At 53.1% G+C, this 13,766-nt stretch overlaps 1 protein-coding gene across 15 annotated transcripts in view; it reads right to left on the bottom strand.

The window, feature by feature from the left end:
- The window catches only part of EPS15L1 (epidermal growth factor receptor pathway substrate 15 like 1), a 121,486-nt gene extending 109,719 nt beyond the window's left edge, over positions 1-11,767 (bottom strand). For 11 of the 15 annotated variants that reach the window (XR_004434357.1, XR_004434358.1, XM_033199852.1 and 8 more), the window contains exon 1: positions 11,600-11,767. Coding sequence is in view for 11 of the 15 variants with exons in the window: in XM_033199852.1 (XP_033055743.1) it covers positions 11,600-11,632 (33 nt within the window). In the remaining 4 variants the exon portion in view is untranslated. The remainder of the gene's footprint in view (positions 1-11,599) is intronic. The other 4 variants (XM_033199849.1, XM_033199851.1, XM_033199856.1 and 1 more) reach the window with 3 other exon arrangements.
- Between the last annotated feature and the right edge of the window lie 1,999 nt (positions 11,768-13,766).

The raw sequence follows: 13,766 nt of genomic DNA, 5'->3' as shown, positions 1-13,766 counted from the left end.
CACTTTGGGAGGCCAAGGCAGGCAGATCACTTTGAGCTCAGGAGTTTGAAACTGGCCTGGGCAACATGGAGAAACCCTGTCTCTACAAAAAAATACAAAAATTAGCAGGGTGTGGTGGCACACACCTGTGGTCCCAGCCACTCAGAAGGCTGAGGCTGGAAAATCACTTGAACCCGAGAGGCAAAGGTTGCAGTGAGCTGAGATCGCACCACTGCACTCCAGCCTGGATCACAGAGTGAGACCCTGTCTCACAAAAAAGGAAGAAAAGGAAGAAAAGGGAAGGAAGGGAGGGAGGAAGGGAGGGAGGGAGGAAGGGAGGGAAAGAAGGGAAAGAAGGGAAGAAGGAAAGAAAGGCCAGTTTTCTACAGATTGGCGTCATGACAGAGGCATGCTTGTTGATGTCACTTGCACAAGAGAGAAGCCCTTTCCTCACCCTCTGATGAGTGCAGGTGAGGATGTAGCGGGGCCCCAGTCCTAATCGTGCCCTGACTGCTATCACCGGCCAGTGGGTCTGAGCGGGCAGCTCTGGACCCTGTGCCTGTTTCTTCACCCGAGAAACAAAACGTTCCCGTCTGTCAACTACCCTCAAAGGCAGCTAGAGAGACAGACCGCATTCCTGGCTGCTGTTCCAAATACCCAGCCTCCAATCAACAGACGGTTATCGCCGGCCCACTATGTGCCAGGAGCCCAGATTTCAGGGACCGGGGACAGACCCAGCAGAGAGCAGGACAGACGGAGCTCCTCGACCCTCCCGGAGCCCATGGCGTGGCATCCATAGACAAAACGGTGGCTTTGGAGCCCATGGTCTGATCCAGACGCCTGTTCTCTATGGGGGTCCGATTGGTTGTTTTACCCCTCTCCCTCTCAGTTTCCTCATCTAGAAACAAGCACAGGGACGATGGCACCACTGTTAGTCCCACAACACTCCCTCACTCCTGTATCAGACCTGTGCCCCAGATCTCTCCCCAGGTCCCAGAGCTGCCTGCCCGGGCCCACTCACTGGTGAGGGCAGTCAGGGTACCACCAGGACTGGGGTCCCGTTGCCACCTGTTCTGGGAGACCAGGTTATGAGAATCAGGGAAGTGGGGGGCAGGGCATGGTGGCTCATGCCTGTAATTGCAGCACTTTGGGAGGCCAAGGTGGGTGGATCACTTGAGGCCAGAAGTTTGAGACCAGCCTGGCCAACATAGTGAAACCCTGTCTCTACTAAAAATACAAAAAAAGTAGCCAGGGTTGGTGGTGTGCGCCTGTAATCCCAGCTACTTGGGAGGCTGAGGCAGGAGAATCGCTTGAGCCCAGGTGACGGAGGCTACAGTGAGCCAAGATCACGCCATTGCACTGCAGCCTAGGTGACAAAGTGAGACTCCACCTCAAGAAAAAATAAAATAAAACAAAGAAAAAGGGAAGTGGGGCTCTGAGTGGGCACAGAAGGGGCCAGGAATCTGTGAAGATGGTGCTGGGAGAGAGGGCCTGTGCAGAGGGTGGGGGCAGGACACTGGTCCACGCAATGTGCGGCCAGAGAGGCTGCATCCGGCTGCTTCCTCCAGGCCTGCTGGAACAGAGGAGGGAAAAGACAAAAGCAGGCACAGGAGCCCTCTTCCTCCTGTCCTTTATTCCCAGCCCAGTGGAGGTGATTCATCCCACCACTGTGGGTGCCACCTGACTTCCACGAGTGTGTCACACTGTGTCCTAATTTTCTGTGTGCCCGGCTGCAGCTGAGCTGACCTGCAGGGTGGGGCTCGGTTTTATTTATCTTAGTCCCAAGACAGCACACAGTAGCTCAGCAAGCAGACAGAATCTCATGGTGCCCTAGCCCCAGCCAGAGTTGGTTTTTTTTTTTTTTTTTTTTTGAGACAGAGTTTTGCCCTTGTCACCCAGGCTGGAGTGCAATGGTGCGATCTCGGCTCACTGCAACCTCCGCCTCCCAGGTTCAAGCGATTCTCCCGCCTCAGCCTCCCGAGTAGCTGGGATTACAGGCATGAGCCACCACGCCCGGCTAATTTTGTATTTTTAGTAGAGATGGGGTTTCTCCATGTTGCTCAGGCTGGTCTCAAACTCCCAACCTCAGGTGATCCACCCACCTCGGCCTCCCAAAGTGCTGGGATTACAGACGTGAGCCACCGCGCCCGACATAGCTGGTTTTCCTTTTGACTGTACCTAACTGTGGGGTCTCATGTGGCTTGGAGGGTTTCCTGCAAAGTGATGGGTTTTGACTCAACTGATACAGCCACAGCCCACCAGGCTCTGCCCACTGGGCACTCCCACTGCTGCTATCCTGGCTCCCTGAAGGTGGCCTCAATCTGACGGCTGCAGACCCTATGCCTGCTTCTTCCCCCTGCTTCCTCTCCCACCTTGACCCTCACCTGTCCAAATAGCTACCCCACATACTCCTTCCACCCCCAGCCCTTTCTATTCTTCCTAAAACAATCTCAGGCCAGGTTTCTCTTGATCACTTCATGCCCATATCACAGAGACTGTCTCAAAGCTAGAACCCAGTTCCAAGCACTCCCTGGGTAAGCAGCCAGACCATCTAAAGGTGTCACTCCTCAAGAACCTGCCATAGCTCCCTACTGCCCCTCATAATGTGGCCCATCCTACTCTTCCTTCAACAGATGATTACTGAGCACCTGAGTGCCAGTTGCAGCCTGGTGAACAAGGATGAATAAAACAGCCAGTCTCTGCCCTTGTGGACCTACTCTAGGTAGTTGGAGAAGACAGACCACCAATCAACCCCGCAAAGAGAAAATTATAAACGGCTACATGGAAAAGGTGTCCATCTCCACCAGTGGTAACAGAGAAGCTGGGCCAGTTTGTCAGGAAAGGCTTCCCTGAGGAAGTGATGCCCCAGCTGATATGAAGAGGTGTAGGGATTCACCAGAGGATGAAGGGTTTGCAAAGAGCATTCCAGAGAGAGAGAACAGCAGATGCAAAGGCCCTGAGGCAAGATGAAGTCTCGCCTGCACAGACGACAGAAAGAGGGGCCAGGGGGCCACAAGGCAGAGGGAATGAGGACTGCAGGCCTGGGAGGCACAGGGAGCAGGTATGCTGTCAGCTGCCGGGAGCAGCGCCTGATCCAGCCCCTCCTGATCCAGCCCGGTTTCTACCGGTGTGCTCAAGAGGAGGAAAACTGACTTTATGTCAGCCTGACCTGCACGAAGTCAGTAAACAGATTCTGCTATCAGGTCTACATTCCACACCGCAGGCAGTGCAGATGGAAATGCCAGACAAATGCCTGTGGTCATCTGTAACCTTTACTTTCACCCGACAGTTTGTAGTATCAAGAGCTGGGACTCCTATGAGGGGAAAAGCCCAAAGAAGCTTTAAGAGCTCATGGTCTGCACTCCATGCAGGAGCAAACTTCAGGGCCACCACTCTGACGAGCGGTAAAGCCCAGTCCAGTGCGAAGGACAGTGGGCAGGTCTCAGCTCCTCGGCCCCCATCAGCCACTGGCCACTCTCTGGGCAAGCAGAGATCCTGTCAGTCCCTTTTGTCTTGGGCCAATTTGTAGCCCAGACACAAACTCTCACATCTTATTTACCAAAAGACCTTCCTCCTTTCATCCCTGAGTAGCCTAAATTAAAGGAAGGACATAAACCCCAAAGTCCCACCCACACGTTCTGGCCCTTTGACCTAGACCTGCAGCCTCTCAGCTCCGGCTCAGTCCTCTTTGCCTCTGTGCAAAAGGCTATTCCCCACGGCCTAGACCAAAGGTGTCCAGTCTTTTGGCTTCCCTGGGCCACACTAGAATTGTCTTGGGCCACACACAAAATGCACTAACACTAACGATAGCTGATGAGCTCAAAAAAAAAAAAAAAATTCACCAAAAAACCTCATGTTTTAAGAAAGTTGGCCGGGCGCGGTGGCTCAAGCCTGTAATCCCAGCACTTTGGGAGGCCGAGACGGGCGGATCACGAGGTCAGGAGATCGAGACCATCCTGGCTAACACGGTGAAACTCCGTCTCTACTAAAAATACAAAAACTAGCCGGGTGAGGTGGCGGGCGCCTGTAGTCCCAGCTACTGGGGAGGCTGAGGCAGGAGAATGGCGTAAACCCGGGAGGCGGAGCTTGCAGTGAGCTGAGATCCGGCCACTGCACTTCAGTCCGGGCGACAGAGCGAGACTCCGCCTCAAAAAAAAAAAAAAAAAAAAGAAAGTTTACAAATTTGTGTTGGGCTGCATTCAAAGCCATCCTGGGCCATATGCAGGCATGGGTTGGACAAGCTTGGCCTACACCAAACACGCCCTATCCTCCATACAACCATGTCCAACACCCAAATGGAAGCCAGTCGTCTGCCCCTCCTGCAGCTTGGACCACCTGTCACCTGAGGCTCTGCTGTGGGCCGGGCCTGGACAACTCAATTCTGCATGGGCCAGGAGCACTGATGACCACTCTGTCAGGGAAACCTTTGGATCTTCTAAAGACAATTGGCTGGGAGTAGTGGCTCACACCTGGAATCTCAGCGCTTTGGAGGCAGAGGCAGAAGGATCACTTGAGGTCAAGAGTTCGAAACCAGACTGGGCAACATAGTAAGATCCTGTCTCTACAAAAAAATTAAAAATTAGCCAGGCATGGTGTTGTATGCCTGTAGTCTCAGTTCCTTGGGAGGCTGAGGCAGGAGGATCACTTGAGGCGAAGAGTCGAGGCTGCAATGAGCTTTGATTGCACCACTGCACTCCAGCCTGAGAAATAAAGCAAGATCCTGTCTCTAAAGGAAAAAGAAAGACAATAAGCAGGCCTTTCCATGTCTCTCTCTACCTTTAAATGAGATGAGATTAAAGAAATAAAATACAGGCCGGGCGCGGTGGCTCAAGCCTGTAATCCCAGCACTTTGGGAGGCCGAGGCGGGCGGATCACAAGGTCAGGAGATCGAGACCATCCTGGCTAACATGGTGAAACCCCGTCTCTACTAAAAAAAAAATACAAAAAACTAGCCGGGCGAGGTGGCGGGTGCCTGTAGTCCCAGCTACTCGGGAGGCTGAGGCAGGAGAATGGCGTGAACCCGGGAGACAGAGCTTGCAGTGAGCTGAGATCTGGCCAGTGCACTCCAGCTTGGATGACAGAGCGAGACTCCGTCTCAAAAAAAAAAAAAAAAAAAAAAATACAAACTCAGACTACATAGTATCTAATAACTAGGTATAAAAACAAATGAGGTGCCGGGCGCGGTGGCTCAAGCCTGTAATCCAGCACTTTGGGAGGCGAGACGGGCGGATCACAAGGTCAGGAGATCGAGACCATCCTGGCTAATACGGCGAAACCCGTCTCTACTAAAAATACAAAAAACTAGCCGGGCGACGAGGCGGGCGCCTGTAGTCCCAGCTACTCGGAGGCTGAGACAGGAGAATGGCGTGAACCCGGGAGGCGGAGCTTGCAGTGAGCTGAGAGCCGGCCACTGCACTCCAGCCTGGGCGGCAGAGCAAGACTCCGTCTCAAAAAAAAAAAAAAAAAAAAAAAAAAAAAAAAAAAAAAAAACAAATGAGGTTAGGAGATGTCATGCTATGATAATGCTCGGGAGTTCAAAAAAAAAACAAAACACACAAACTCAAAAAAAAAAACTTTCCAAGACAAGAAACTATGGTGCAATGAAGAGGCCTGGACCTGTGTCAGAAAAGCCATGTCAGCCCGAGCTCACTGGGTACAAACTTGGGCAAGGGACATGACAATCTCTGGCCTCACTTTACCTCTTTTTTTTTTTTTTGAGATAGGGCCTTGCTCTGTGGCCCAGGCTAGAGTGCAGTGGCACAATCTCGGCTCACTGCAACCTCCGCCTCCTGGGTCCTAGCAATTCTCCTGCCTCAGCCTCCTGAGTAGCTGGGACTACAGGCAAGCGCCACCATGCCAGGCCAATTTTTGTATTTTAGTAGAGACGGGGTTTTACCATGTTGGCCAGGCTGGTCTCAAACTCCCAACCTCCAGTGATCCACCTGCCTTGGCCTCCCGAAGTGCTGTGATTATAGGTGTTAGCCACCGCACCCGGCCCACTTTACCTCTTTATACACTGAAGATAACACTGGCCAGAATGACTGGGAGGATGAACCAGGCAATCTAAGATGTCTTCTTTACTCAGTCCTTCCAGCCTGGTGGTGAGACCTTTCCTGACCTCCACATCAGATCAGAACCTGCCTTGCTCTACTCATCTTACGGCAACAATCCCCACCGGATGCACTACACATTGGCTCATTTCTTTACATCTGGACCCCTCTCCACAATGTCAGCCCCGTGAGGCGGCTCTGCCTTCAGATTCACCGTTCCATCCGCTGCCCAGAAAGTGCACGGCAAAAAGAAGATGCCGAATAAATACTCACTGAACAAACAGCATGATCTACAAAAGGAAGGCACGAGGGCCAGATGTGGTGGCTCACACCTGTAATCCCAGCACTCTGAGAGGCTGAGGCAGGCAGATCACTTGAGGTCAGGAGTTCGAGACCAGCCTGGGCTGGTGAAACTCCATTTCTACTAAAAATACAAAAATTAGCTGGGCATGGTGGCGGGTACCTGTAATCCCAGCTACTCAGGAGGCTGAGACAGGAGAATCACTTGAATCCGGGAGGCGGAGGTTGCAGTGAGCCAAGACAGCGCCATTGCACTCCAGCCTGGGTGACAAGAGTGAAACTCTGTCTCAGAAAAAAAGGGAAGGCACTGAGAGCTCATGCATTACACGGCAGGGTGCTGACACTCTACTGTGACAAAGCAGGTCAAGCGAGTCCACAGTCCCAGTCTGCAGATGAGAAAACTGTGGTACAGAAAGTATTTGCAGGACTGAGGGCAGCGAAGGAATATCTGGGAATCCAAACATCTAAGGACCCAAACATTGAAAAGCAGGCACCACTGCACCTAATGGTGCCTGTTTTTCTTTTCTTTTCTTTTCTTTTCTTTTTTTTTGAGATGGAGTCTCGCTTTGTTGCCCAGGTTGGAGTGTGCAGGGGCGCGATACTGGCTCGCTGCAATCTCCATCTCCTGGGTTCAAGTGACTCTCCTGCCTCAGCCTCTGATTAGCTGGAATTAAAGGCACCCTCCACCACGCCCAGCTAATTTTTGTATTTTTAGTAGAGACAGGGTTTCACCATGTTGGCCAGGCTGGTCTTGAACTCCTGACCTCAGGTGATCCACCTGCCTCGATCTCCCAAAGTGCTAGGATTACAGACGTCAGCCACTGCGCCTGGTCCGGAAAGTTTTTAAAGTTCAGAATGGGGGTGGAGGGGTCTTGCCCAGTGAGAATCTATTTAGTAAAAAAAAAAAAAAAAACCAACACCAACCAAAAAAAAAAAAAAAAAAACAGGCCAGTGCAGGTCAATAAGAGACAGGGAACTCTGGATCTTTCAGAAGTGGATTTTACTCTAAAACTTGGTTCTCATCAATTTAGACTGCATCGCCATTAGCATTCTAGTAAGAGAGACTAGCGATTATTTCAGAGGAAGGAAAAAAGCAAGGGACAAGAGCACAAGTAAGTGTCCAAGCCACTCAGCATTCATTTCAGACACACGGGCCGGCTGCTGCTCTGGGACGGTGCCCAGCAGGCCGTCTGGAACAGCAGGGCTCTGCAGCAGGAGGACATGGATGAGACCTCAGCTCTGGGCCCACCAACTATGAGACTTCAGCAAGTTACTTTATTTCTGTGGGTGTTGGTTTCCTCACTTGTAAAAGGGGAATAAAAACATCCTAGAATGGTGGCACCTACCAAAATACAGCAAAAGCTCCTGGATGAAGAACGCATGACAAGGGGGAAAGGAGGAAGGTTTAACTCTTTGGGCCCAGGGCAGTCTCTCCTCATCACCGAGCCCAGTGCCATGCACTTCCTAGGGACAGCGGCCACAAAAGGGACTGACAGAAGGTACAAGGGAGAGAACTCTCATTCCGGTGGGGCTAAGGGGGGACAACACGGGGGAGGCCTCAAAGACCGTCCTTCAGGGCAGGCAGCATGCGGCAGGAGCTCACAGTGATGTTCTAGCAACTGGAGCAACACAGCTAAGGATGCCGAGGCTAGAAGGTGTCGCCAAGGGCCAGAAGTGCAGGAAAGGGACCCAGCAAGGTTAGGTGGAGTCGATTCAGGGCTTACTAAGCTCATCAAAGCTGACTTTTTTTGAGACAGAGTCTCACCCTGTCTCCCAGGCTGGGGTGCAGTGGCGCGGTCTCAGCTCACTGCAACCTCCACCTCCTGGTTTCAAGCGATTCTCGTGCCTCAGCCTCCCAAGCAGCTGGGACTATAGGTGTGTGCCACTATGCCTGACTAACTTTTGTATTTTTGGTACACACAGAGTGTCGCTAGGCTGGTCTCGAACTCCTGGCCTCAAGTGATCCCTCCGCCTCAGCCTCCCAAGGTGCTGAGATTATAGGTGTGAGCCACAGCGCCCAGCTGTAAACTGACTTCTTTTGGAGGAAGGGGAATGGGAGCTGTGAAAGGTTTTTGGAACAGGGGAGTATGTTTTAGAAGATGAATCCCAGTCAGATGCTGTGGCTGATGCCTGTAATTCCAAAACTTTGGGAGGCCAAGATAGGACTGCTTGAGGCTAGGGGTTTAAGACCTGCCTAAGCAACATAGCAAGACTTTATGTCTACAAAAAAATTTTTTTTAATTAGCTGGGTATGACTGGTGCGCTCCTGTAGTACCAGCTACTTGGGAGGCCAAGGTGGGAGAACTGCTTGAGCCCAGAGTTTGAGGTTGCAGTGAGCTATGATCCTACTACTGCTCTCCAGCCTGGGGGACAGAGCGAGACCCTGTCTCAAAAAACAAAAAGAAGATGACTCCCACAGTGGCAGGGGATGAAGTGGGAGGGAGAGGGCAAGTAGGAAGTAGGATGGCCCAACCCACTTTGGGCATGGCAAAAAAGTGGCCTATTCCATAGTCCAGCAGGCTGGCAGGGGTGCAGGAGAGAGACACCTTCTGGACTCCAGAAGGCAGGTTTGGAGTCCTCTGCACAGAAGTTTCAGGGGAGGGAGCACACAGAGAGAGAGATAAGATGCAGGTGGGGAGGTTGAAATTAGGGGACAAGAGGGAGAAATCGAAAGGAGAGAGGATGAAGAGTAAAGTCCCATGGGCTCCAGTGTTACAGGGTTTGAGGAGGATCGGCTGCAGCCACAGGGCACCAGGTTTAAGGACAGAGGGGCCGCTGGTAACCTCGGGGAGTATAAGGAGGGAGAAAATCTGGTCGCATTTCCATGGAAGGCTTTTTGGAAAGCAGAAGAGAGCTGAGCAGGGGGACAGGGAGAAACACAAATAACTGAGATGTTGATGGGGAAAAAAAATCACTACTAAAGAGGCAGCAGTGCAGACCTTTCTAATTCATATTGATATTCAGGGTCAGAAAAGAGTATATAAGGAAGGAGATTCTGAGATGATGTCGGGGAGTACAGAGCAGGCTGAAAAAGACGCTGATGGGAAAAGTGCAGACAGGAGTGGGGGTGGAGAAAACACACCCCTCCTCCCCTAGGCTAGCCCACTGGGTTATCCACTTTGCTCACCTCACCTGGCCGTCTGCTTGCCAAGTGTGCTCTGTCACCAAAATCCAACCAGATCACAGCCGCCTGCTGCAGGGTGCTTCCCTGTTGCCCCCAATCAAAAATTTTGGAATCATACCCTTGGTTCCCCCAGAATTATCTGTGAACCCAAGTGATCTCCTGAGCTAGACAGTAAGGGCCTGGGAGGGCCATGCCTCACATCTGGGTCAACAGTAACCCATGGTGTAGATCTTCACTCGAGAGCAGGTGTAGAGAAATGCTGACATTTCCAAAGGAAGAAAACCAGGCCATTCAACAAATGTATAGGGAAAGGAACAGGAAGAGGCTTAGGAGTCAGTGATCTGGCCGGGGGTAATGGGTCACGCCATTTTGGGAGGCCAAGGCGGGTGGATCACTTGAGGTCAGGAATTTGAGACCAGCCTGGCCAACATGGTGAAACCCCGTCTCCACTAAAAAAATACAAAAATTAGCCGGGTGTGCCTGTAGTCCCAGCTATCAGGAGGCTGAGGCAGGATTGAACTTGGGAGGCAGAGGTTGCAGTGGGCTGAGATCACACCACTGCACTTCACCCTGGGTGACAGAGCAATACTCCACCTCAAAAAAAAAAAAAAAAATTTGGACAGGAAAATTTGGACAGGAAGTTTTAGAAAGATCCATGCCTCCCAAACTGGTAGTGCTTAGAGATTTCTCATGAAATGATCTTAGGTGATTTTCCCCGACTCCTGCTGTCCCTGCCCTCCCGCCCCCCACCCCCCACCCCCCACCTCCCCACTACATACTCTAAACTGTAGCACTTAGCTATTAATAACTACTATCTGTAGGACACTTAACAGTTTACAGAGCACTTTCATGTCAGTAGCAAGAACTTGCTAATTAATAATCACTGGGTTTTAGCACTGTTAATTTAGTGACAGTGTTGCAAACTGGCTAGCTGTGCACTTCTCTCTCCTTGGATCAGCTAACCAGTCATGCAAGCATGTAACCGGCCTATCAGCTCTCTTTGGGTCTGGAATTCTTACTTGCTGTGGTCTCTACTCCCAAAGGTCCAAATCTGGCATAGGCACTGTTCTAAGTGCTTTTTCACATGCTTAATTTTCACATAATCCCAACACATTTTTATATCTCCATTTTCCAAAGGAAGCAACTGATGGGTGGAAAGGCTAAGAGCTTCAACCAAAGGCACAGAGAAATCGGGGCTGGAGCCAAGATTTGAACACATGATCTAACCCTGTGTCCTCACTCTTAATCACTATGCTGTGCTAGATCATTCTAGCAAAATGCTTATATGGTGCTTTGCACAACACAGGTATTCAGAAAATAAAGGCAGCTGTGATTAGCAGAACACAGGCAATTTCTAGTTCCCACGAGTGTCACCTCCAGGAGAGCAGCGACCTTGTCTGTCTGGATGAATGCAGCGCTCCCAGCACCTGACCCAACGCACATATGAGGGATGGATAGAAAATGAATGAATGAAACTCCCTCCCAAATAGCAGAGTTGCCTACGCAGGACTCTTTTTCGCACGTCTGTGTCGCGCTACCGATACTGCCCCTTCTTAATTAAGCACATCAGGCGAATTTGAGGACACAGAGAGGTGCCCAAAGACGTGCGATCTGCGCCCGGTGCAGGGTGCAGGGGTGGTGGAAGCAGCTCCCAAGGGAGGCAGGGATCAGTCTGAGATCTCGCTGTTGCTGACGGGTCCGGGCTCCGGCGAGGCTCTGCTCTGCACCCAGCAGAGACCCTGCCCGCCTGGGCGCCGGCACCCGCGGGAGACAAAGACTCGCTGGGCCACCGCGCCGACAGAAACGCTCGTCCCCCTCGCCCACCTCTCCGGGATGCAGCCCAGCCCCGCGCAGGTCCCCGGCCTGGGAGCTTTGGCGGCGGCAGGGTCCGGGCCCTGGGCGAAGAGGGCACGCGCCGCGCACCTCCTGGCCTCGCCGGTGCCCGCGAGGGTCGCTCGGGCACTGGAGGCCGCGGGCCCCGGCCTGTCACCTTCAGGGCCGCCTGCCCACCCGCCCGCCGCAAACCCTTCAAGCACGAGCCGCCCCCGCCGCCGCCCGGCTGAGTCTCCCCGCGCCTCAGCCTCGCCGCGCCACTCGCCTCGCGCCCCACACCCCGGCGCCGCCCCCAGGCCCGTCCGGCCCGTACCTGCTGGGAGAGGGGGATGAGTGGCGCCGCCATCTTCCCGCGGACTCGGACTCCGAGCGCCGGGGAAACGGAGAGGGCGGGGCCGCTGCCGCGCGTGCGCACTGGGACGGCGGGAGGGCGGTGTGCACGCAGCCTGTCTCGGGAGCGGGCGGGACCGTAGGCAGGGCCACGCACGCGCAGTCAGGCCGGCAGGGGGAAGGGGCGGGGCCGCACCCCCGCAACTTGATAGGCGGGGCCCGAGGCGTCTGCGTGCAGTGCTCTCTTCCCCCCTGTCCCTGACCCTGCTTCCAACGTCTTTCGGACTCTCGTACCGCCGGCCGCTCTGTCATCCCTCCAGCCCATGCCGAGGCCTGGTTCTCTGTTAGGGATGCCGTCCCCCTGCCAGTGCGCCTGGGGAGACCTCGGTCTCCCACCCCGCAGAGCGTCGGGACCGTCACCCTGCCCCGCAAGGCGCCCTGTTCCTAGGATCGCAGTGTGTGTGTTCTAATCTGGGGGACCCGCACCCTGCCCCCCTCACCCTGCCCCGCAAGGCGTCCTGTTCCTAGGATAGCTGTGTGTGTGTGTTTTATAATCTGGGTCTGCCCGTTAGGGTTTTGACTAAGCTCAGGCACACGACTTCACCTCTCTGTGCCGCTGCAGCACCCACAGTGCCAGGTGCCAGGCATGATTCCCCTGCTGCTCTGTGTGTCCTGGCAAGTAGTTGAATTCGCCTCTCTGGGCCCCTAGGCCCCTCTTCTGAAAAGAGAGAATGGTAATACGTGTTTGTTATTGTTACACATCTATGTCTCTCACTGCCCGGCACAGAGCAGCCGGCACCTGATGCTTGCTGGAGTATGGTTATTAGAGGAAAAGCCCTACTCTAGAGGACTTTTTTTAAATTTTACTTTATTTTGTCTCACTCTGTCAACCAGGCTGGAGTGCAGTGGCACGATCTCGGCTTACTGCAACCTCGCCTCTCAGGTTCAAGTGATTCTCATACCTCAGCCTCCTGAGTAGCAGGTATTACAGGCATGCACCACCATGCCTGGCTAAGTTTTCTTTTTTTTTTTTTTTTTTTTGAGACGGAGTCTCGCTCTGTCACCCAAGCTGGAATGCACTGGCCAGATCTCAGCTCACTGCAAGCTCCGCCTCCTGGGTTCACACCATTCTCCTGCCTCAGCCTCCCGAGTAGCTGGGACTACAGGCGCCCGCCACCTCGCCGGCTAGTTTTTTGTATTTTTAGTAGAGACGGGGTTTCACCGTGTTAGCCAGGATGGTCTCGATCTCCTGACTTTGTGATCCACCCGCCTCGGCCTCCCAAAGTGCTGGGATTACAGGCTTGAGCCACCGCGCCCGGCCTTTATTTTATTTTTGAGACAGAGTCTTGCTCTGTCGCCCAGGCTGGAGTGCAATGGCGTGATTTCCACTCACTGCAACCTCTGCTTCCCAGGTTTAAGCAATTCTCCTCTCTCAGCCTCCCTAGTAGCTGGGATTACAGGCGCCCGCCAACACGCCTGGCTAACTTTTGTATTTTTAGTAGAGACAGTTTGACCATGTTGGCCAGGCTGGTCTCAAACTCCTGACCTCGGGTGATCCGCCTGCCTCAGCCTCCCAAAGTGCTGGGATTACAGGTGTGAGCCACCACGCCTGGCCAAATTTTTGTATTTGTAATAGAGATGGGGTTTCACCATGTTGGCCAGGCTGGTCTCGAACTCCTGACCTCAAGCAGTCTGCCTGCCTCGGCCTTCCAAAGTGCTGGGATTACAGGGCATTTATGTATTCAAATGCTCCAGTCTGGGTGACAGGGCGAGACCCTGTCTCAAAAAATAAAATAAAGATACATTGCCTTCCATTGGCTATGGGCAGCCAGCACATACACCTCCAGGGCCAATTTCTACATACAGAGTGAAGAAGGCAGTCCGATCAGGCAATTTGACCACAGCAACACGAGGTTTCTTCAGGGAAGGTTGGCCTCTCCTTACCAGGCATCCTATGATGGTGGCACAGTGTGTCTGGCCTGGCACCAGTTCCCAGCAAGCAAGTCAGAAGGCCGGCAATCTCAGGGATGGGGACGCAGCCTCCTGTCCATCTCCTCCTGTCTGGTGTTTCACAAGCAGCTGCTCCAGCATCTTCAATGATTCAGGGTACCTCCTGCCACTCAGATGAGCACTGCACGCTTTATCATTCA

Source organism: Trachypithecus francoisi, unplaced genomic scaffold (genome assembly GCF_009764315.1).
Source record: "Trachypithecus francoisi isolate TF-2019V2 unplaced genomic scaffold, Tfra_2.0 Lachesis_group5, whole genome shotgun sequence".
NCBI classification, from domain to species: domain Eukaryota; kingdom Metazoa; phylum Chordata; class Mammalia; order Primates; family Cercopithecidae; genus Trachypithecus; species Trachypithecus francoisi.
The sequence above is the reverse complement of the archived record's forward strand: the minus strand, read 5'-3'. Positions and strand labels throughout refer to the sequence as shown.